Below are 23,032 nucleotides of genomic sequence, written 5' to 3'. Positions count from 1 at the left end.
GAATGGATTGATGAATTGATTCATTAATTGTACCCTGTGGGCATAGTTATCATAAGATAAAGAAAATAATGAAGTTCATAAATCCCAGGGTCAGTGTCTAAAGAAAATAAGCCCTTCCACTTTAACCTCTCAAAAGCAAGAAATTACAAAAGAACTTAATAGAACTGCTTCATGCATGAAACAGACGTTAATTTCATTATCATCTATTTAATAGTTCAATATCTAAGATAGAATTTAAAAACAAGTTTTCTTCACTCCCAGATCTAATTTGCCATTGCTTTTATGATATGATTTTTTTTTTACCAAAGCAGGTTATGAGAGGAGAATAACAAAATACCACATGAAATGCATGCTAATTTATTTTCAAGTACAGTAAAACCAGAAGTTGATTTTTGCCTGGTGTATTTCTATGTTTGAGGAAAATTTTCTGAGATTAATAATTTTTTTCTTTGAAAAGATAAATGTGTCATGTTTAATGCAAAATTTATAAATGGATGCAACAATTATCTTTTTGTTAAATAGTAAAAGCAGTAGTAAAACATCATGTTCACATTTGAAGCATAAATCACTTTAGATGAATTAAATATATCACTAATAAGTTACCAAGTGATTAAATATCTACAGCATATACCCACACCAAGCAGTTCACAACCTGGCTCTAAGAGTTTACGCTTGCTGTAAGCAGAAAAAAGTGCAACTCTCTATCAAATAGAGTGCTTTCAGGGGAGAGTGAAATCCTACACTTCTGTCATACATAAAGCATGTAGTTTTGAACTTTCTGTGTATGCAAGGCACAATGCCAGGCACTATCAGAAATACAAATATGTGTAGCAGCCATGCCCAGTTCCGGTGCTTTACCACTGCTGAGAATTTCTAGTCATATTTACCCATAAACCATGCAATAGAATATTTCTTAACTGCGAAAGAATCTGATCAGCATGACTAAACTTGAGAAAGAACAATTGATGTTTTGATATTTCCTTAGCTCAGGTGGACTAGTTACATTTTTACTAGCTTTGAATACTGTATAATCAGGTCCTGTGCACATGGTAGGAGGGTAATCTTAGATTAAAACATCAGGCAAACTCAGTTATTTCATCCACTCAGCTCCCTATTCTCCACAGACAGTTGGCTATTATTCTACAATTGTCTCTGTCTTCTATTTATCTCTTCTCCCCATTATAGAATTCTGTGGCTTCATCCCAATCTACATTATTTTTAAATTACTAAGACATTAGGTGTCATCAATTAGTAATACACTGGTTTTTTTTTAAAATGGTCTCTTTTCCAAACTACCATAAAGTCAAGAGAAAGAAATGTGTACGATTTCCATTTATCCCTGTCTCGACTTTTTCTTTCTTTTTTTTTTGGTTGAGACAGAGTCTCACTCTGTACCCCAGGCTGGAGTGCAGTGGCTCCATCTTGGCTCCCTGCAACCTCCGCCTCCCAGGTTCAAGCAAGTCTTGTGCCTCAGCCCCCTGAGTAGCTGGGTTTACAGGTACCACCACCACGCCCGGCTAATTTTTTTGTATTTTAAGTAGAGACGGGGTTTCACCATGTTGCCCAGGATGGTCTCGAACTCCTGAGCTCAGTCAAGCCACCCACATAAGCCTCCCAAAGTTCTAGGATTGCAGGCATGAGCCACTACACCTGGTCTCTGTCCATGACTTTTACAATCTGGGTTATTCTGCTTTCTCAAAGTGAAATCATCCATTATGTCTATCTTTTTTAAAAGTTTAGTATTGTTTCAAGTTTTGTTTATGAAAAGAAAGAGGCTACATCTAAACAAAGTGTAGGATTTATAATACTCATTGCTGCATAAATTAATGTATGTACAGCTGAGTCTAAAACCACGTACAGATAGAGCTGGGAAGATCTGAAAGGGGGCCATATGCCTAATATCACATTTCTAAATGCTTCCTTTTTATGGAAAATAAACTCTGAATTATTGAGGAAGGAAAGCTAATTCATCATAATGGAGGTTTAAACATAAAAGGAAAAGAAGAAAGAAAATAACATATGCTTGGATTTCAAAATCCTGTTACATCATAACACCCAAAATTGGAAGGAAGATAGAAAACACATCTTGAAAGCCTATTTCGCAGGCTTGGCTCCACCTCACAAAATCTCTGTGCCATTTTCTTAACAACCTTCTTTACATGTAGCAGTTAGATCTAATGAGAGGCTAAATCTTGCCTTTGTGTTAGAAATTGATTTATTTTTTTTCCCTCATTCTGAGTTCTCCTGCGGCCAGCCCCAACTCAAGAGCCTGCTTCATTGTTCATTATTAGTATTTATCACTTTTACAGAATGCCACAGGGTGCTCAGAAATCTACCACGCTCTTCAAAAGAAAACACAAAATCCCTGCTCTTAGCAGGGGCCCCAGCCCATTAAAAGCCTTGGCAGAATCTAAGAAAAGAACACTACAGTAGTGATAAAACGATGCATGTGGTAGGAGGGCCACTTAGACTACCTCTGAGAGATGGATTCTGAGGGGAGATAGAAAAATGTGTGGCTGAGAACTCTTGCTCCCTCTTCCCTGATCGCCCCTACGATGCCTTTAAGTCAGTGGACACCTCGGAGCAGGAGCAGGTGGCAAGCCCAACGTGGAACAAGCCAGGTATTCAAGTCACATCCTAGGAGGGGCAAAAAGTGCAATTCCTCCTCAGTGGAAAAATCTCATCCACCTGCGATCTGTATGAAGCATTCAGAGTGAGGAGAACATTTGACGAAGGAGAAAAAAAAATCTAATCCTATTACCTTTGATAAATGCTCAGAGGAAACTCCTATAAAAACCAAAGATTAGAACGCCGCATAGGGATGGCATATACCCATGCCCTCACACCGACCTCATTTCCTCTTTCATATTACCCGATAAATGCAGTTTTCTCCTAAAGGGTATTTTTTTTAATAAATAAAATCAGTAAGATCCTAAGAGAGGTGTATTATTCTGAGTGGGAAAGCGATATGTTTGGTTTCATTTCCTCCGGGTGTCATCATCCTTTGCCATCAGCAATGCTACCACGATTGGAACACTGATTTTAATATTTCATACTTTAATGGACTCTAGTTCTCCTGTATACCTACCCAGTTTGCAATTTCAGGTGACACTATATTTTCAGCTCAACTTATTTTAATTCTTATCCTAGACTCTGTGGAATCGTATGACAGCAGGTTTAAGGCTAATATTAATCACTTCTCATTTCTGGCAGGGTGGCATAATTATTAAATAGGTATATAAGGTCAAGTTAAATATAGTCAACATCGTCTTTATATTTGTTTTGTAACAACAGTGCCTCCCACGTAGCAGACACTCAATAAATAGTTGATAAAAGAATAATGGCAATGGGGGGAGGCACTACATAATTGGAAGGGAGAAGGGAGACAAAAATCTTCCTACGCTATTATTTGAACTTTGCAGCTACATTTGTTTCCATTAAATTAATTGTAATCACCAGATAATGAAACTCACGTGGGACTCCCTTACATCTGCAATGACTGTGACTGGCTACAGAAGAGCGACAACTTTGATGTCAGAAAGGAGGGTCTTTTCTATGAAGCACTCACTCTATAAAAACTTGCCTTTCTTATATAATGTAAATGGTAAATGTGGCATTAGTGTTCTGCTTCTTTCTCCAAAGGATATGTTTTTAAAGAACCCACAAATGTCATCTCATCTATTTTTAAGTATAAGGCTGCTGGATAAACAGCTAAATCATCTAAACCCAATGGGAAAATTCAAAGTTTAAATAAGCTATTTTATCTCATTAAAAATAAGTAGTACTGACTGACACAGAGCATATGGGTTTTTGCATACAGTTATATGTAAATTTTCTTAACTTTGAATATAAAATTCTAGTTGAAGCTGAAGAAATGGAAAAGCAAAAAATAATCTATAATGATGATTCTTTGAAGATTTTAATTTCTGATTCTCTGGTCCAGCTTTCATCAATTTCCAGTCAAAGCTTGTTCCGTATGTTATCTTGGTACATAACGGAGTTGTATCTTTAGATTGAGTTAAAGTAAAGACAACACAAATTCTAAAAAGCAGATCCCTGGTGGTGTAGGTTTGGGGTTCTTCCACAGAATTCATTTTTTTTAAAAAGTTACATATGCTAATTGTGAAAAAAATTCAGATAGTACAGATTGATACAGAGTTCAAAGTAAAAGCGCCCTCCCCCACCATGTTCCAGTCCTATTTACCAAAGGCAACCATCACTGTTACTATTTTAACATTCTCCTTCTGCTGTTTTCTTCATATGCTCAAACATACAAATATGTATACGTGTATGTATACATTGACCTATGTACATATACTTGGTTATATGGGGTGTTCATTCATTTGGCAAATGTTTAATCTCATCTTCTGTGCACCAAGGTCACTTCCAGGCACTGGGAACACAGGATTAAATCAAAACAAAATTTTTTCTTTAATGAAGACTACATTCTACTATATTAACATTACATAGTAAAGAACGAGTATATTAGCAATACACATTGAGGAACATTATTCATTATTACACATTTTGCTTTTACAACCAGTGCTATGATGAATCATCTGTTAAATAAATCTTTATACCAATTTATGAGTTGGATAAATTGCAGAAATTATTTTTATATAGTCAGTCTTTAGGTCAATGTTTTCTTTGAATTATTAACTTCGTTAGAAATGGATTGGCTGTTTTTCATTTCTAATTAAATTAATGCGACAATAGAATTTTTATACCGTGGTACTTAATCTTTTGTAAATCAACACCTTCAAGTATCTTAATAAAGATATCGAAGTTTTATCTGAATTGAATCCTCTTAGATGCATCTATTAGAATGTTCTAGAAGGAAATCAGTTCAGAAGTCCTAGTTTCCTTCTATTCTCATTGATCACACATGCTAGAAAGCTCTGATTTAAATATTTGATGATACCCAAATGCCTCCCAAACAAAATATTTATCTTTTTGTTTGTTTCTATGTAACAGAAGAGAAAAATAAAAGGTGTTTAGTAAATCAAAACAAAACAGGCCAGGTGTGGTGGCTCACACCTGTAATCCCAGCACTTTGGGAGGCTGAGGTGGGCAGATCACTTGAGGTCAGGAATTCGAGATCAGCCTGGGCAACATACCAAAACCCTGTCTCTACCAAAAATACAAAAATTAGCCGGACGTGGTGGCATGTGCCTGTGGTTCTAGCTACTCAGGAGGCTGAGGTGGGAAGATTGCTTGAGCCTGAAAGGTCAAGACTGCAGTGAGCTGTGAGAGAAAGTAAGGCCCTGTCACAAGAAAGAAAAAAGAAAAGAAAAGAAAAAAGGAAAGGAAAGGAAAGGAGGAAGGAAGGACAAATGTATCTGTTAATTCATAGAAAATTAAATAAAAAAATAAAATTATGCCACCAACATAATGGGCAGAACAAAAGTTACTGTTATTTATGAGATTATGCTTTAGGAAGCCATTTGAGTTTCTCTTGCTTCTGTGCCTCATGTATTTATTACAACTGAAACCAGGTCAAAATTTACATCCAGGAGCATTCTCAAATGGGAGGAGAGAAGTTGACAGACAGACAAGTGGGTATACAAGGGAGAAAGGTGCTCTCACCTCCTCTGCCTCAGTGTTAGCGGGGCATCTAAGCTGCCTCCCATTCCCCACCCCCGCATCCCCCACAAGGGCCTTCTTGCCCCTACTTTGTATTTTGTTTCACTTTTCTTCCAGTAATATTGAGAGCATATGGCTGGTTTGGGCAGGAACGTTAAAGCCACATAAATTATTTTTCCTGACTTCTAATATGTCCCCTCCTGAAAAAAAAAAAGGTTTTTTGTGGCCATTCCAACACAAAACAGTTTTCTTTTTCCTAGATGTTTATCTGAATCTGCTACAAGGAAAAATAACGTGATTCCTTTTGTCAAATGAGATATCAAAAATGAGGCTTAATTTAGTGTTTTTCTATTGATTCAGAATTTTTTATGCTAAACAAACAACTATTAACTTGAGTCGGTGGCTAAGTGCCTACTCATCTAGCTGTAGTGGGGCATTTGAATTGCAGAAAGCCAGCATTGTCATAAGGAGGAAGCATGATTATCTGAACTATCTCACCCATCAGGTCAGCTTGACTCATCACCAAAAAGGTAAAGAAAGAAAATGACAAAAGAAAGGCTTTCTCAAATGAAATATATCTGCGTTGTTACTGTCCGTGGGTAGTTCACAGTTTTCATAATAAGAAATACATCATCACTGAATATAAAGTGTGCTTATGTGTCATGTGTGTGTGATGGAGAGAGTGTACCAAAGACCGAATTCTAGTCAATGTCTGGAGACAAGGAATAATGGAGTGTGCACGCTGGATTCTGGTTACTTCTATATGCAAAGGTAACCGTTTATTATCTTGACTAAGTATTCTCTCCTTACAGTTTTTAACCATCAAAAGGTTGGCATGATCTAGGTTCCTGTTGTAAAATACAAGATGTGACCCAAACCTATTTGTATAAATCAATGCCACTTACATGTCTCTATGACCACCTTTAATTTGCACTGATACCTTGAAGGAAACATATCCTGGCACAGACTTGATACAAAATATGAAGTTTCCAAAGGCTGAGTCCCCTCTGTACACAGTAGCCAGTCCTTCAGGTTTGTCTTCTACGTATTGATATAGGGAGATCAAAACAGTTTCATGAAATTGTTGAAAGGTATTCATAAACAATGGTGAGATCAATAGTTGCAGTGTGATGGACTGGAAAGTGCACCGGAACAAAAGGAGATCTAAATTCTAACCCAATTCTGCCACTTATTAGCCATATAAGCTGTAATTTACATTCTGGGTGTCAGTTTCTTTGTTTGTACGTGAAGAAGTTGACATTTCCCAAAGAACGATTTGAATAGATATTAATGTGAAGAAAGGAGTTGAATTTGAGAAACTGAGTAATATATTCAGGTTTCTATATTGGCAGACATCCTGGAATCTTTAAGATGCTCATATGGATGGAAACTCTTTAAAAGAACAATACAGTATAAAGCATCTCCCAAACCCTCTTGGAACCGTATTTCACAAAGCATTTCTAAGGATTAGTGATCCATAAAATGTGCTTTGGAATACACAGGGTGAGATGACAGTCTTTGGATTCTGTTGACTGGTCCTGCCATGATCTGCTGATGGGGCTCTCTGGGCCTGGTAGAGTTCAGTTGACCCTACTACGGGTTGTGACTGTGCTTCCCTGAATATCCCCACAGCAATATCCAACCGCAGCTCCTTGGAGGCCAGCAGATCCTCTCTTCTAGATACTGGTCATGCGTGCCCCCTCCACACACATGCACCAGTTCCTTTGTGCACGGGTATGTGTTCCCTATTTGCCCACATCCATTGCCAGGTTTCTTCCCTGCCCTTGGTGGAGGAAAATCTGGGATGAAAGACACCCATACTTTATTTCTCAGCGGAATAAAACAGGTACAACCTGGGTGTTACAATTAGAGATTTCACGAGCACTTTTACTTTAGTGTATGTTGTTGTATTTTATGCTCTGCTTAGAACTGGAATTATGGGAATGAATAATAGTCTCTGCCAGACAAATCATATCATCCTTCCTCTCTGGTTGATTACAGGTTGGTGGGTTGGTGTGTGAGACAGATCTATAGAAAAATGGTTTTAAAACAATGTAATCAGTGTTACATTAGTAGTATGTGCAAGTTGCTAGAGTAAATCTTGATTTTTTTAAGGTTAGCTCTATATTTGTTTTATCAAGGTAGGGCATTATGGAATTCTTGGTCTTTTAGAATATAAAGGGCTTAAATAAAAGATGAGTCTGTAAATTTCCTGTTTATTTACCGTGGTGGGATGTTTCGGGTGACTGTAGATTTTCTTGTTCATTTGTTGACAAGAAATAAAAATTCCACGAATGACTCTTTTGCTCTTAAAGAACATTGTCAATGAAATTGACATAGCAGGCACCTTGCTAGGTGCTGATTCAAAGCCAGTAAGAGGCTTACTCTGCTTGCATGGCCTTTATGGGTTTCCTGAGCAACTAGTGAGGAGTTAGTCTTTACTCTCGTGTCTTGGACCCAAACCATAGTTCCTCAGAAAATGAATGGAGCACATGCAGCCCACAACTGAAGAGAATCTGAATATCAGTCAGCACTGCAGTGGCCGTGTCTGCCCATAAAGTCTCCCTCCCACTGCCCAGAAGCTGCCACCTGAATTCCTGTCTATATGGTTAGTTCTGGGCAGCCACCTGCTGAACCCAGTTGCTCAATCAAACCCTAATCTAGGTGTTACAGTGAAGTAATTTTATACACGTGGTTAAAATCTTTAATTAGTTGACTTACGTAAAGAAGATTACCCTCAATAATGTGGCTGGGCCTCAACCAAACAGTTGAAAGACCTTATGACCAAAAACTGAGGTTTTCCTGACAAGATTCTGTCCCAAGACTGCAGAGTCAACTCCAGCCTGAGTTTCCAGCCTGCCAGACCACCCTGTGGATTTCAGACTTGTTACTCACCATAGTCATGCCAGCCAATTCCCTAAAATAAATCTCTTTTTTTCTATTCTGTTCTGAGAACCCTGACTGATCCACAGTCCCCTATACACAGGCCTCTAGAGATCCCCCAAGTGCACTAATCTCCATCCTCAACCCCTTCCCACCCCCAAGCCCAGAGTCTTGGATCCACTGCATGTTCCATTAAGGGTCAGCTCTATCATGAATGAAACAGGCTTTAAGGGTTTGTACCATGTGGGAACTTAACCAACATTTAAACATGATTTCTATATGAAAAAGCAACCTATAAATACACTTTGAATTAGTTGGCATGTCATATGTTACTTTATATCATCTTTAGTTTTATAGTCAGTCTCTGAAGTAGGTATTACCGTCCTCACTTTATGTTTGAAAACCTGAAGTTAAAAGATGTTCAGGGCCGGGCGCGGTGGCTCAAGCCTGTAATCCCAGCACTTTGGGAGGCCGAGGCGGGTGGATCACGAGTTCAAGAGATCGAGACCATCCTGGTCAACATGGTGAAACCCCGTCTCTACTAATACAAAAAATTAGCTGGGCATGGTGGCGCGTGCCTGTAATCCCAGCTACTCAGGAGGCTGAGGCAGGAGAATTGCCTGAACCCAGGAGGCGGAGGTTGCGGTGAGCCGAGATCGCGCCATTGCACTCCAGCCTGGGTAACAAGAACAAAACTCTGTCTCAAAAAAAAAAAAAAAAAAAAAAAAAGATGTTCAGGTAACTAGGCCAAAATCACACGTCTGGTCTAAGTAGTCAGATTTGAACACAGGTTGACCTGATTCCAAAATCTATACTGTATTCATTGCACCATGCTCCTTCCTTATAAGCGAAAAACTACCCAAGTCAGAACTGCATGGTGGAAAATATTTTATTTTCTTCTGTGCCACTTTTGTAAGCGTTCTTTATGGAGAAGAATTTAAACATTAGCTAACATTTATTGAGGACTTACCATGTACCTGTCTTTTGTTTTAAAGATTCTTTAAATGGGACACCTGGGTTAAATTATATATTGTTTCTGTAGGTGGACATTTCAAAATTCTAAGACATTGTTAGTACTAATGATTTTCCCAGCTCTGTTACTTTGGATCATAGATATTTAATGAAAGCTTTCTACCCCCATTTTTAAATAATCAGTGTTTCATATTGACACTGAATGCTATATAAATTCTAATAAAAAGACAGGAGTGTTCTTGAAAGTTTTTTTGTTTGTTTCATTTTGTCTCTTTTTCTTTTTCTTTCTTTTTTTTTTTTTTAAGGTAGAGTCTAGCCCTGTCACCCAGGCTGGAGGGCAGTAGCATGATCGTAACTCACTGCAGCCTTGACTTCCTAGGCTCAGATGGTCCTCTCACTTCAGCCTCTCAAGTAGCTAGGACTACAAGCACACACCACCGAGATAATTTTTAAATATTTTGTAAAAATGAGATCTTGCTATGTTGGCCAGGCTAGTCTCAAACACCTGGGCTCAAGCAATTCTTCCCCCTCAGCCTTTCAAAGTGTTGAGGTTACAGGCATGAGCCACTGTGCCCGGACTGTCCTGTTTTTAAAAATGTTTTGAACCCCACTGCCCCTGACCCCCAGAGGTTGATGCGTAAGAACATGAAAAAGCATTCAAACATCAGGCTTCCTGCCTTTACTTTGCACATGGAATAACCCAGCTGATGGACTCACTTAATCTGGGTGGCCACTCTAACCCTGGCCAGTGTTTTCTCTGACTCTCGGCTACACAGAGACCTCTTTAAAAAGACATGCAGATCTGTGTTTATTCTGAAGACACAGAGCTCTTAAGAAATACTCTCCTACATGACTATGATCAGTACAGAAGTATAATCAGTAAAAGTAAAGGTAACTAAAGACTACGGAGCTCAATTCAAGAAGTATTACTTTAGGGTCTCAAAACTATTCATGCAGCAAGCATCTGTTAAGTGTTTGCTTTACGGAAGGTACTGGGGAAGAATGAAGGTGAATAACAGTGTCTCTCTGATTAATAATGAAGGTGGCAGAGCCCTGTGGCAGACACTCTAACAGTGGTGCTTTTCTAAGCCATGGTTGCAACCAATGAAATCAATTAGTGAAATCAATTTAATGGGTCAGAAACACCATTATTTTTAATTAAATAGAGTACAATAGAAGAGAATGAAAATAAAGACAGAGTGCATGGCATGCCAAAAGGTTAAATATTTCTCTTTCTTTCCCTTGTATATGTGCTTATCCTGGTTTCCAAAGTAAAATGTGTTTCTTACTGTGAGATGTAGCCAAAAGCTATTTAAAAGCCACTGCTGTAGAGAGAGAGAGAGAAAGAAGAAAACAACAGCCTTGCTTTCAAGAAGTTTGCATCTTGCTGGGAAGAAAAAGCTATTCATGAACAGCAGAATCCTTTGTCTATGGCAACTAATGACTAAGAGGTACAATGAACGTTGCTGACTTAGCGTCCCATGGGATGAAGATCATGGGAAAAAGTCGGTGTGACAGCACGTTACTCCTTTCTCTTTGAAAAACTTTCTTCACTCAGCTTCCAGGACAACACACCCTTGTTGATCCTTGCAAGCCTGCCTAGTTTGTGGTTTCCTGTCTCCCAACTTCTAAAGATGGAGCAATGCTGAGTGGACACGGCTCTTGGGCCACTTCTGTCTTCTACCAACAGTCACTCCTTAGGTCACCTCCTTCATTCACAGAGCTCTAAGTACCAGGTGTATGCCCACAGGGATGCTTGCAGACAGACTGCCTGCCCCCTGGCCTTAGATGGCTAAGTACCCTATTCAGCATCTCTGCTTAGATGTCTGTCCCATGGACATTTCAAACTTCCTGCATCCCAGACTCAACTCCTAATCTCCATCTTTAGGAGATCTCTACTGCTCTCCTCCTTGTGATCTCCTCTACTCCTTCTTTAGGCCTCGTCATCCCAACTAATGGGAATTCAGTCCTTCCTGTTAATCAGGCCAAAAACCTCGGAGTCGCCCTTAACTACTTTTTATCAGTCCACACATCCAGATCATCATTAACAAACCTCTTGGTCCTGTCTTCTCTCTCCAGCGCTGCTCCGACCCACCTCCCCTCCTTTAGCGCCAGTCTAGGTTATTGCATGAGTCTCATACTTCTGTCTCTGATTCTACCCTTGCTGCCCTTGAGTCATTCTCAACTTGGAAACCCGAGTGATTGATTCTCTTAAACTAAAATCTGTCTGTGTCTTCTCAAAAGCTCCATTCTATTCCCATCTCACCCCGAGTAATATGCCACAGCCCTTACCACAGCCTGTAAAGCTCCTGCAATGGACGCCCACATCTCCAATCACTGTCCTCACCTTCTGCCGCCTCTCACTCCACTCCACTCACCTGGCCTCCCTCTGTGTGCATGCCAGTCCTGTCCTTTCTTCAGGACTTTCTCATGTGTGCTTCTTTCTTGCCTGGAGCACTCTGCCTCCAGACCCCAGGGCAGATTCCCCCACCCCATTCAGTTCATACCTAGAGGTCTCTTAACATGGCGTCCCATGATGACACTATTCACATTGCCTATCCCACCACCCTCCTCTCCTCCACGCAATCTTTCCCCCTTTCCTGCTTTCATTTTTCCATAGCACATGTCATTGCCTAACATACATTTTGCTTATTTTATTAGCATCTGTCCTCTCCCTTCCCCATGAGGGCAGAACTTTAATTTTAAATTTTATGTTCAGGGCGTACATGAGCAGTCTTGTTACATGGATAGACTGTGTAACGCTGAGGTTTGGGCTTCTATTGAACTCATCATCCAAACAGTGAGCATAGTACCCAGTAGAGAGTTTTCAACCCTTGCCATTCACCGTCCCCTCTTTTGGAGTCCCCAGTGTCTACTGTTGCCATCTTTATGTTTGTGTGTACCCATAGTTTAGCTCACACTTACAAGTGAGAACAGGCAGTAGTTGGTTTTCTGTTTTTGCATGAATTCATTTAGGATAATGGCCTCCAGCTGCATCTGTGTTGCTGCAAAGAACATAATTTTGTTCTTTGTTATGGCTGCATAGTATTCCATAGTGTGTATGTACCACATTTTCTTTATCCAACCTACCATTGATGAGCACCTAGGTTGAGTCTATGAATTTAGTATTGTTGAATAGGGCTGTGATAAACATGTGAGTGCAGGTGTCTTTTTGGTAGAATCCTTTATTGTCCTTTAGATAGATACCCAGTACTATGATTGCTGGGTCAAATGGTAGTTCTATTTTTAGTTCTTTGAGGAAAAGAGATTTTTTTTTCTCTGCTTATGAATTGCTATGTCTCCAGTACCTAAAATAGCACCTGTTTCATGATACAGTGCTCTTTATGTATCCATTGGTTCTGCATCTGTGGATTTAACCAACCATGGGTGAAAAATATTTGGAAAAAAATCCACAAAATTGCAAAAAACAAAACTAGAATTTGCTACACCCTGAGGACTATATTGAATCCACACAAATGAGGTGACGTGCAGGCATTGTATTAGGTATTGCAAGGAATGTAGAGATGATTTAAAGTATATGGGAAGATATGCATAGGTTATATGCAAATGCTACACCATTTTATGTCAGGAACTTGAGCATCCATGGATTTTGGTGTCCTGGAACCAGTCCCCACAGATACTATAGGATGACCATATATACTCAATAAATATGTATTGAATAAGTGAATGAATACTTTTAAAGCACTTTGACAAAGTCACAGAAGAAGTGGAACTTCTAACTTCAGCTTAACCTCAAGGTAATCAGTTTAAAGCGAAAGAAGAGAACCCTGTAATGAATACTCCAGTTGGAACATTTCCTTTCAATGGACCTTGAGCTAGCCTGGAAGCACTGATTCAGATAACTATTGAGTGTATCATACTCATCTGTACATATGTTTGTGGGACATCCTCTGTTCATTATAGATATCTTGCCGCCTGTGGAAAGTGGGTTGAAATGTAGCTTAAAGTATACACCCTCAAGAGGCAACTTCCCTGTAAGGTGATTATGAAAGTGGAATTTTGAATCACACATGTGCATGAGGACACCAAAATATTACTCAGTTCTTTTCCCACTATGAAGAACTAGATGCATGTGGTTTGATGGTTTCATTGCATTAGAATGGATGGGATTCAGGAAAGAAAGATTATTTTGGCCCATTTGAATGCCGTATGCTTTCAGGTGTTATAAATGTAGCTTGGAATAAAAAGTTCAAACAACTCCAAGATGCAGTGGGAATCAGATGATGATGATGAAAAGCTGGAGCTTCTGAGTTGTGCCTCTTCTTAAATCTATTGGGGTTTTTGTTTGTTTATAAATGCCAAATGTGTAAGTTAATGATTCACAAGTATAATATGTAAGCCTCATTTGAGAAACTTAATATTTCAAAAATTGATAACAGAGACACTAAAGGAAAATATTTGCTGAAATCTGTTTTAAAATTTCTAGTTTTAAAATTATGTATTAATACTTGAGATGATTGACTTGATATTTTATAGAATCTAGCTGTATTTGTTAATAAGATGATCAGATTTTGTGTCCTAAGAAAAAAATTCATATACAAGTTTGACAATTTAGCAACAGACAGATGTGCTGAGAGGTTTATGTGATTTTAGACAATACTAAGGATTAGTGTCAATGAATGATGTTTCCACATGTGGGCTTCTATTGACACCAAGAGGAAGGTCACTAATTTTCTGCCCACATCTCTGCTTCTGAACACCAGACATAGAATTCTAGTTTGCCTTGGGGAATTCAATGTTTGCAACTAGGAATTATAGCAACAAACAACATAGGATATGGTGGACGGACACCAGCACGCTAGTAACTGTAACAATAGTGGAAAACTATGATGGCTCAACTCACAATTCCAAGCCAACAGAGATGCCTCCAATATGCCAGAAAATGAAATTACATTAAAAACTAAGAAACGGCTCTAAGTTAACTGATCTTGTATATAGTCAGTGAAATAAATATATTTACCATAGACCTAAACCTCTATTCCTTTTTTTTTTTTTTTGAGGGAGTCTTGCTCTGTCGCCCAGGCTGGATCTTGGCTCACTTCAACCTCCGCCTCCCAGGTAGCTGGGATTACAGGCACCCACCACTGCACCTGGCAAATTTTTGTATTTTTGGTAGAGACAGGGTTTCACCATGTTGGCCAGGCTGGTCTCCAATTCCAGACCTCAAGTGATCTGCCTGCCTCCACCTCCCAAAGTGCTGAGATTACAGGCTCACCACACCCAGCCAACCTCTATTCTTTTAAGATGTTTTTAATTCTTCCTTATGTTTTTCTAGAACTTGTAGCCAACTATAACTGCTGGGTATCGGGTGTTCTGTGGCTATTACTTTAGGTTCTTTTGGATCTTCCAAGCTTCCAACACTCAGTACTTGTTACAAGTTCCAAAATGCTATGGGATTGTATCTCCTGGCAACTTAACACTTGAATTTTAAGTTTAATAAATTACTATAACAAAATTTTGAAACTCTTATAGAGAGCAGCCTGGTGTGATGAAAAGAGCATAGAAATTTGAATAAGACAAACCTGTCTTTCAGTTCTGACAAGCTGTAACATTTGGTGTAAGTTATTTAATACCACTAAGTCTCAATTTTTTCATCATTGCAATGGCATTAGTGATAACATAGGGTTTTTGTATTAGGTGAAATTATGTTTGTGTATTAGATGTTACAAAATAGCTACTAGCAGGTCCTAAGGTCACATGCATCCCTAATAATGTATTCAGTGAGAGAGGAGGTATCTTTGTCCTGGCATTTCATGCACAGATCCAGAGATGCTTGCTGACTGAGTAAGCTTAGATCATTCACCTCTGCCCTGAGCCAAGCAATGTAGCCAGGCAGTGTGATTTGCTGATTGTCTTACTCCCACTCTTGGGCTACTCCTGAAATACATGGAGCTCAAATTGGGGAGAAAGCTTTTCCCAAAGCAAAATTAGGGGGCTTGACTACAAGAACCAGAAGTGGAACTGGGGTAGCTAAACCCATATGTATGCACTACAGGAAAAATAGAGGGTGAATAATTAACAAAATTCATTTCCCTTCCTGTCCCTACATCATACTAGAATCTTAGTATCTTAGTTGCTATTTCTTGTAAAAAAAATTTTTGAGACAAATTCTCACTGTGTTGCCCAGGCTGGTCTTGAACTCCTGGATTCAAGTGATCCTCTCCCGTCAGCCTCCCAAGTAGCTGGGACTACAGGTGTATTCTACCATGCCTATCATCTTAGTTATTATTTCTTGATGTGATGTCACAAGGGCATCCTATCCATAGGTAGGGCCCCTTTTAATGTCATCCAACACCACAGTAACATTTTCTGTTAGTCCCCAAAGGCCCATGGCTCCCCATCCTTTTGGGACCACAGACCTAGCTCCTCTGCCATTCCCCTGCAGGGCTGTTTATCAGTGGCATTTGTACCTCACACACATATATTCAACTTTTAAGGAACAGTTTCACCACCAGGAAAGGGGATTTATGGGAACAAACATCAAACCCAGTAAGAAATTGAGAGGTACTGAGATTTAATACTCGACTCAGCTTGACTTACTTAAAGCTGCTTTTTACTTGTTTCCTTCATCCATCCTCCAGATACACGATTCACTCAAAACATAAACCCCTTTAACACCAGAGACTGTGTTTTATAAGATGCTTTTGGTGTATTTACCCAGCCCCTGCTATGGTGCTAGGTACCCTGTAGATGCTATAAATATTCTTGGGTAAGAATAATTCTATAGGGTCATGGTAAGCAAATTACCATTCTATATCACTGTTTACAATGGTCTATTCTTTCAAGATCATTTTAAAATGTTATTTGGAAGAGCTGTGGCAAAGGGTATAAATTCTATTTAAAGAGGTAGGTATTTACTCTTATCCTTAAAAGGTAATTTTAAGCAATCTGAAACAAATTAAGTTTCCACCAGTTTCGGGCTTCCAGGGGAGTAAGAAAGGGCGGTTGCCAGGGAAATCTTCTCCTGATTGGGAAGCAACAATCATGCCGAGGGATCTGCACATTGCATAATTGTAATTTTCCTATTCTTGCTCTTTTTTTTTTTCTGTTTTTGCTATGAGAAGAGCAAGCTAAAAAGGCTAAAGGGACATTTAAGCCAAGTCGCATTTGTCAAGGTGAAAGCTGTGTGGAGCAGAAAAGCAGTTCTCCCAGCTGCAAAGAAGATGCAAAGAAATCGAGTGAGTAGGGAATCTGAGAGCCCACTAAAAGTGCTTAGAAGGCCAACACATTACAGCCATTTCTCTAAAAAGTTGTAGGCAGGAACCTAAAGTCCAGGGTGGAACTTCTTACAAATGCTAACACGCTATTGGGATGCTTTGAGGATCCCAAAGCCATCCTTAAAGGTGTGGCTGTCCTGCAAGTTTTCTAATCACCCACCCCCCACCCCAAATTGTTCATTTCTGTTTAAGCGGCAACTGCAAATAATACTTGTTAAGGGAGCCCTGGACCAGGAAACAACAACACTGTTTCACTTCGGAATTAAGTATTTATTATTTTGAATCCTCTTTTAGCAGTGCTTGAAAATTACTGACACAAGAACATTCATGCTTATTTGAATGGTTTCATTTTAAAAAAACCAGTAGTGTTGAATGGGCGTATGCACCCCCTTCTTCTTCTTTTTTTTTTTTTTTTTTTTGGTTTATTCACTTAATCAGATTTATCAGAGGCAAGGTGATATTATGAAAAGTTTTGGTGTCAGACAAATGCACATTTCTACCAATTATTATGACCTTGGCCAAGTCGTTTCATCTCTTTTTTCTTTTCTTTTTTTAACACAGAGTGTCACTCTGTCTGCCAGGCTGGAGTGTGGTGGCACGATCATAGCTCACTGCAGCCTTAAACTCTTGGGTTCAAACAATCCTCTTGTCTCAGCCTCTCAAATAGCTAGGACTATATGCAGACACCAGCTACATTTAAAACTTTTTTTTGTAGACATGGGGTCTTGCTACGTTGCCCAGGCTGGTCTCAAACTCCTGGAATCAAGTGATCCTCCTGCCTCAGCCTCCCAAAATGTTAGGATTACAGGTGTGAGCCATTGCACCTGGCCATTTTGCCTTTTTGAATCTCAGTTTTGAAGCAGTAAAATGGAAATAGTAATGCCTATTTCGTAAAACTGCTGGAAAGATTGAAATAAAGTAACATAGGTACTGCCCCTAGCTGATTGAGATTATTCCATAATTGTCAGATTATTTCATAAATGACAGATGCCCAACTCTCCTTTCATAATATAGATTTTTCTCCTCCTATTTACCATTGCTTTTCAAGCACAGGAAAGGCCAAACAGGTTGACCCCTAAGTCAATGTCAAGCACCCTTACTTACCTGGTTGCTGTCATTGAAATACCTTGTGCTTGGGAAGGAATCAATAGCTGCTGAGGGGCAGCTGTGCAAATAGAAACCATCAATGATGCCCACCATTCAATCGCTACTTTTCCTGTTATTCTTTGTTTTCACCAAATCAGCCAAATACCAAAGTTCCTTCCTCCCAGTTCTTTGGTTCCTGATGAAATAGAACTTTGCTTTATGCACTCACACCCTTGAGTTCATCAGTTCTCCTCCCAAATTTCTGCAACCCAGAATAGCTCACGAAATTGCACTGGCCTGCCTTTGTATATTTTCAGGACATATGCTCCATTTCAGCTGTCCCGGCTTTCTAAGTGTCTTCATTCCTTTTGTGGCTCTTAGATTTCCCCAAATCTCACGCATTCTCATTACTCCACACCTCACCATGCAACTTCCCATCCTGAGATAATCCACTCTCAAAAAGTCACGTGCACATGGCTTCATCTCGCAACCATCGTCTCTCAGACCATCATTGGCACAGACAGTATCTATTTAGTTATACTTTGATAACTGCAGCCCAGCCAAAGCAGGGCACTCAAGCTAGACGCACTTGGGGAGAGACTTTTAAAACTAAGTGTTCCCACATCTGATAGAGCAGTTTTTGTAATTTTTCTTTCAAGGAATTGTAATCCATTACTTGTTTATTAATTTTTTTCAGACAGACCTTAAAACACTATGACATTATTTTCTTATCAGAAATGTGTGCTTTGTAGTTTATCAAAAAATAACAATTGTTACTGAAAACACATGTCCAAAGACATATATGAATATGCTAGAAGTGGGTGGGGGAGATTCCTGAACTGTGAGTGGTAGACCTCAGCTTGGGCACAGTGTCAACCTACCTACACTAGTTACTAACCTCTCCGGACCTCGGTTTCTCTATTTGACAAACTGAGGTTATAATATTTACGCTTCATATCCTTCATGATAGTTGTAAGCATCATGAGACATTATGTGAACTTACTCTTTTTTTCCAGAATCATGACATGATAAATGTAGTTGTTATTAATTTGTTCACTACTAAACATGAACATTGACAATTATGGCTGGGTGTGGTGGCTCACGCCTGTAATCCCAGCACTTTGGGAGGCAGAGGCAGGTGAACCACCTGGGGTCAAGAGTTCAAGACCAGCCTGGCCAATATGGCGAAAAGCTGTCTCTATTAAAAACACAAAAATTAGCTGGGTGTGGTGGTGCACACCTGTAATCCCAGCGTACTTAGAGAATCACTTGAACCCATGAGGCAGAGGTTGCAGTGAGCCAAGATCGTGCCACTGCACTCTAGCCTGAGCGACAGAAAAAGACTCCATCTCAAAAAAAAAAAAAAATTGACAATTACTATCCCAGAATAAATCCACTTCTTGTTTTTCCTTTCATACATATTTTTAAAGGGTTTTCAATTGATTCTAAGGGCCATAGTTTCCACATTTTAGCATTTTGAATATTGGGATAAATCATATATTCTATGGAGTGTCAGAATGTAGTGATAATGTTTCTTTCTTTCTTAGTGGCACAAAAAATACTGGGACAATTGCATTAGTGTCTTAGATTCAGGAAAATGTAGTATTTTATCTTAGAGGAAAGCTGAAGGGTAGTAAAATTAAGAGCACCTTGTCTATTCCAAATGGGAACTTTAAACTAAGAGGAGATAGGACCCCCCAAAAAATCCACGAAGTGTTCAAAACAGTCAGAACAGAAGTTATTACCTTGAATCATACAATCTCTAAATGTTCTCTATTAGAAAGATTTTTAAAGGACTCCTAACTTACTATAGCTTTAGCTCCCAGACCTCCCAGAACTAGTGCAATTCTTTCAGTTTAGGAAAACCTAAAGTGGGGGAAAATGTCAGCACCAAAAGTTAGTCCACTTCCAAAGGTCCTAGCAGAGAGACAAATACCTTTTTGTGCCTATGGGCCAACTTAGGAGAACTGTTTTCTTACCACAAAAGAAATTCATATGATTTTGCAGATGATTTTATATATCGTCCATTTGCATTTGTATTCTTATACTAGAATATATAGTAGATATAAATATGGCAGCCTTCTAAAATGCCACTGCTTTTAATCCCCAAGATTTTTGTCATTGACCATATACTTTAAAAGTAGCCAAGAAGAAGGCCAAGTGTGGTGGCAGGTGCTGGCAGTCTGGCTATTCAGGAGACTAGAGTGACAGGATCACTTGAGCCTGGAGTTTGAGGAGCAGCCTGGGCAACAGAGTGAGACCTCATCTCTACAAAAATTAAAAAGAACCAATTGGAAGTGGAGAGAGACTATTTTTGCTCCTACCTTGCCAGAGAAAATTGAAAGTAGGCATCAGAATCTTGGAAAGCCAAAGTCATTATCAGGGTGTGTCTGTGTGCTCAGTAGCATGGCTGAGTACCGTGGGTAGTGCAGAACTCCCATCAAACAGAACTTTATTACGCACTTCCTGTGTGCATACGGACATTACCTCATTTCATCCACACCTAATTCTATGGGATAGGAAACGGAGGCACAGGTAAGTTAATTAACTCACCCAAGGATATACCTAGTAATTTACCCAGCAAAAATTCAAACCTGGAATTCAAGCCTGGGCAGTTTAATTGCAGAGACCACCCTCTAACCCTTTGGCAATATGGCTTCCCCTGATTTCAGGAAGCTTATGGAGTAGTTGGAGAGATGAAACAAAGGCAAAGAACAAGCAGTGTCCATAAAACATCATTTTGTGATTATTTAAGTACTCAGGTTAATCACGTGGACCTAGGGTTGGCATACTTTCTCTGAGTCATATTGTCTCCATCACTACTATAAAGCTCTGCCCTTGTAGCTCAAAGTCAGCCATAGATAACAACAAATGAATGGGCATGCTGTGTACCAATAAAACTTTAATAGGTGATGAAACAGATTTACTCTGTGAGCTATATTCTGCTGACCCCTTATATAGATGGTACATGCTATAAATTTCATAAAGGAAAAGATTAATTTAGGGTGAAGTAGTTGGAGGGAGTTTTGGGAGAGCAGATTCAACTTTAAGGAAGACTTGAGATAGCTTGAGATGAGCTATGTGGCCTGAACCCCTTGTTTCTCTTCATGTCACTTCTCTCTTGCTCAATGCTCTCTGACCAGGCTAGCATTTTCATTCCTAGGGCTGGGATTACTCTATTCTTTTTCTTACTCTAGATACCTTGTAGGGGCCAATCCTTCTGCCTGGAATCTCTTCCCCTCGATCCTTCCTAGGCTGGCTCTTCTGGTCATCAAATCTCTCAGATGTTACTTCTTCAGGGGGCTTCACTGAAGGACAAGTTAAAGCAGCCCCCCTCCAGCTACCCTGGCACATCACCTCATCTTATTTCCTCACAGCATTTATGCTTTCTGAAATTATCTTCCTCATTTATCAGGTGCTTCTCTATTGTCAGTCTCTTCTAGCTCTCCTTCTAGAAATAAATTACATGGAATGAGACTAACGTTTGTATTATTCACTGGTGTATATTCCCAGCACTCAAACCATGGCTGGCATATAAACAATTAAAAAAAAAATACCTGCAGAAGTAAAGGAATAAGGAATGGAGGCAGGAAGGGATACAGAAAATATGAGCACGCCCCATTAGGTGGTGCGTTATTTTCTCCTGTTCTATGACTTTATAGACTATCATCTTCTTTAGAATGGCTCACCCTTCAGTGCCCATGACATCATTTCAATTCAGAAAGCATCCTCATCCTGGCTGGACACAGTCACTCATGCCTGTAATTCCAGCATTTTAGGAGGCCGAGGTGGAAGGATCACTTGAGGTCAGGAGTTCAAGACCAGCCTGACCAACATGGCAGAACTCTATTTCTATAACAATGCAAAAATTAGCTGGATGTGGTGCCACAGGCCTGTAATTCCAGCTACTCAGGAGGTTGAGGCAGGAGAATCACTGGAACCCGGAAAGTGGATGTTGCAGTGAGCCCAGATCACGCCACTGCACTCCAGCCCAAGCAGCAGAGCAAGACCCTGTCTCAAAAAAAGAAAAAGCATCCTTATCCTTATCCTGTTATTAGAGGAGGTTAGCACTTGATTGTGGCCATTTCTTAGTCAAGGGCAAGTCTTCTGGTTTTCTGAATGATGACATGTGGTTTAAGTTACAGATGGGCTATCAATGAAATAGAAAATGCACACTAATTCTCATTTTGTTTTCTCAAAAATTAAGATCTCTATTGGAGTGCTAATGCTTAAACATCATAATTAAAAAGCAATTAATCCTTTTTTCTCATCCGTAACTACTGTAAAATCTAAAGTGTATTAGATTGCTTTTGTTATTATTTGTTTATGTTTGTTGGGTCCAACCCCCTCCTAAGCTGGTGCACACAAGCAGGGCATCCCACCAGCCTGAAATCAATGAGGACCTGCCCTCTTTGTCTCTGCTCCAGTTTTCCTTTCTACCAAAACTTCCAGCTCCTGAAACTGCCACCACAGTAATAATGCAGGCTTTTCTAGACAGATGCAAGGTTATCTTTTTCTTTGGATTTTCCTAAATCTTTTCTCTCTGTGCAGCTGAAATGGAAAGACACAGCAACCTCTGCCCAGCTCACAGTAGCAGCTGAAGTCACATAATTCCCCTTTCTTTCCAATCAAAAGGGAGTAACATTTAACTCTTTGGGCCTGGTATGCTTACCGATTTATATGCCTTCTTCTAAAATTATCTACCTAAGCCATGTCTCCCGTTTGCTTTAACGCTTAAGAAACAAAAAATTCAAACTGACTTGATTATAATGTTAATGACCCTTACGGTTCAGCAATTGTATTTTTCTTCTCCAAGATCTCGATTTTCTGTCTTTACACTTTCCCTAGAACTGATTTCTATATTATTTGATGTATAATCTTGTTGTATGCTGCCTTTAGGTATGTACATAATGTATTACTATCCAAATTCCACTCCAATGGAAGTCACTTCCACACAACTTCTTAGCTGCTATCATTTGAAAAGTATGATTAATTGAAAGATATACAAGTTAAATACTTCTCAGCTGGTTCTTTAAACAACAGTTACAGACTGTTTCCAGTACGAGCCCAAATTTCTCCCATAAACTAACTGTGAAAAAAAATACCTGAACAAAATTTGTCCTGTTTTGTTGCATAAGCCATATGAGCTAATCAGTTTGTCATTAGTCTCTGACATATTCCAGAGAGCAACGCTTATGAACTTCACATCAGTATTGAGAAACAGCAAGTGTGGGGTGCATCATCTATAACCCTCAGCTGTACCAAGTTAA

The 23,032-nt window shown here is 39.4% G+C and overlaps 1 protein-coding gene across 17 annotated transcripts in view; it reads left to right on the top strand.

Moving 5' to 3' along the window:
* The window catches only part of DLGAP1 (DLG associated protein 1), a 989,022-nt gene that overhangs the window by 657,964 nt on the left and 308,026 nt on the right, over window positions 1–23,032 (top strand). For 6 of the 17 annotated variants that reach the window (XM_064379381.1, XM_064379382.1, XM_064379383.1 and 3 more), the window contains one exon: window positions 16,524–16,637. The exons of the other annotated variants lie outside the window; for them this stretch is intronic. In XM_064379381.1, the coding sequence (XP_064235451.1) occupies window positions 16,524–16,637 (114 nt within the window). Of the gene's footprint in view, window positions 1–16,523; window positions 16,638–23,032 lie in introns of those variants that run through there. 17 annotated transcript variants of the gene reach the window in all.

Source organism: Aotus nancymaae, unplaced genomic scaffold, assembly GCF_030222135.1.
Source record: "Aotus nancymaae isolate 86718 unplaced genomic scaffold, 86718_ANA_hifiasm-v0.15.2.pri h1tg000020l, whole genome shotgun sequence".
NCBI lineage: Eukaryota > Metazoa > Chordata > Mammalia > Primates > Aotidae > Aotus > Aotus nancymaae.
The sequence above is the reverse complement of the archived record's forward strand: the minus strand, read 5'-3'. Positions and strand labels throughout refer to the sequence as shown.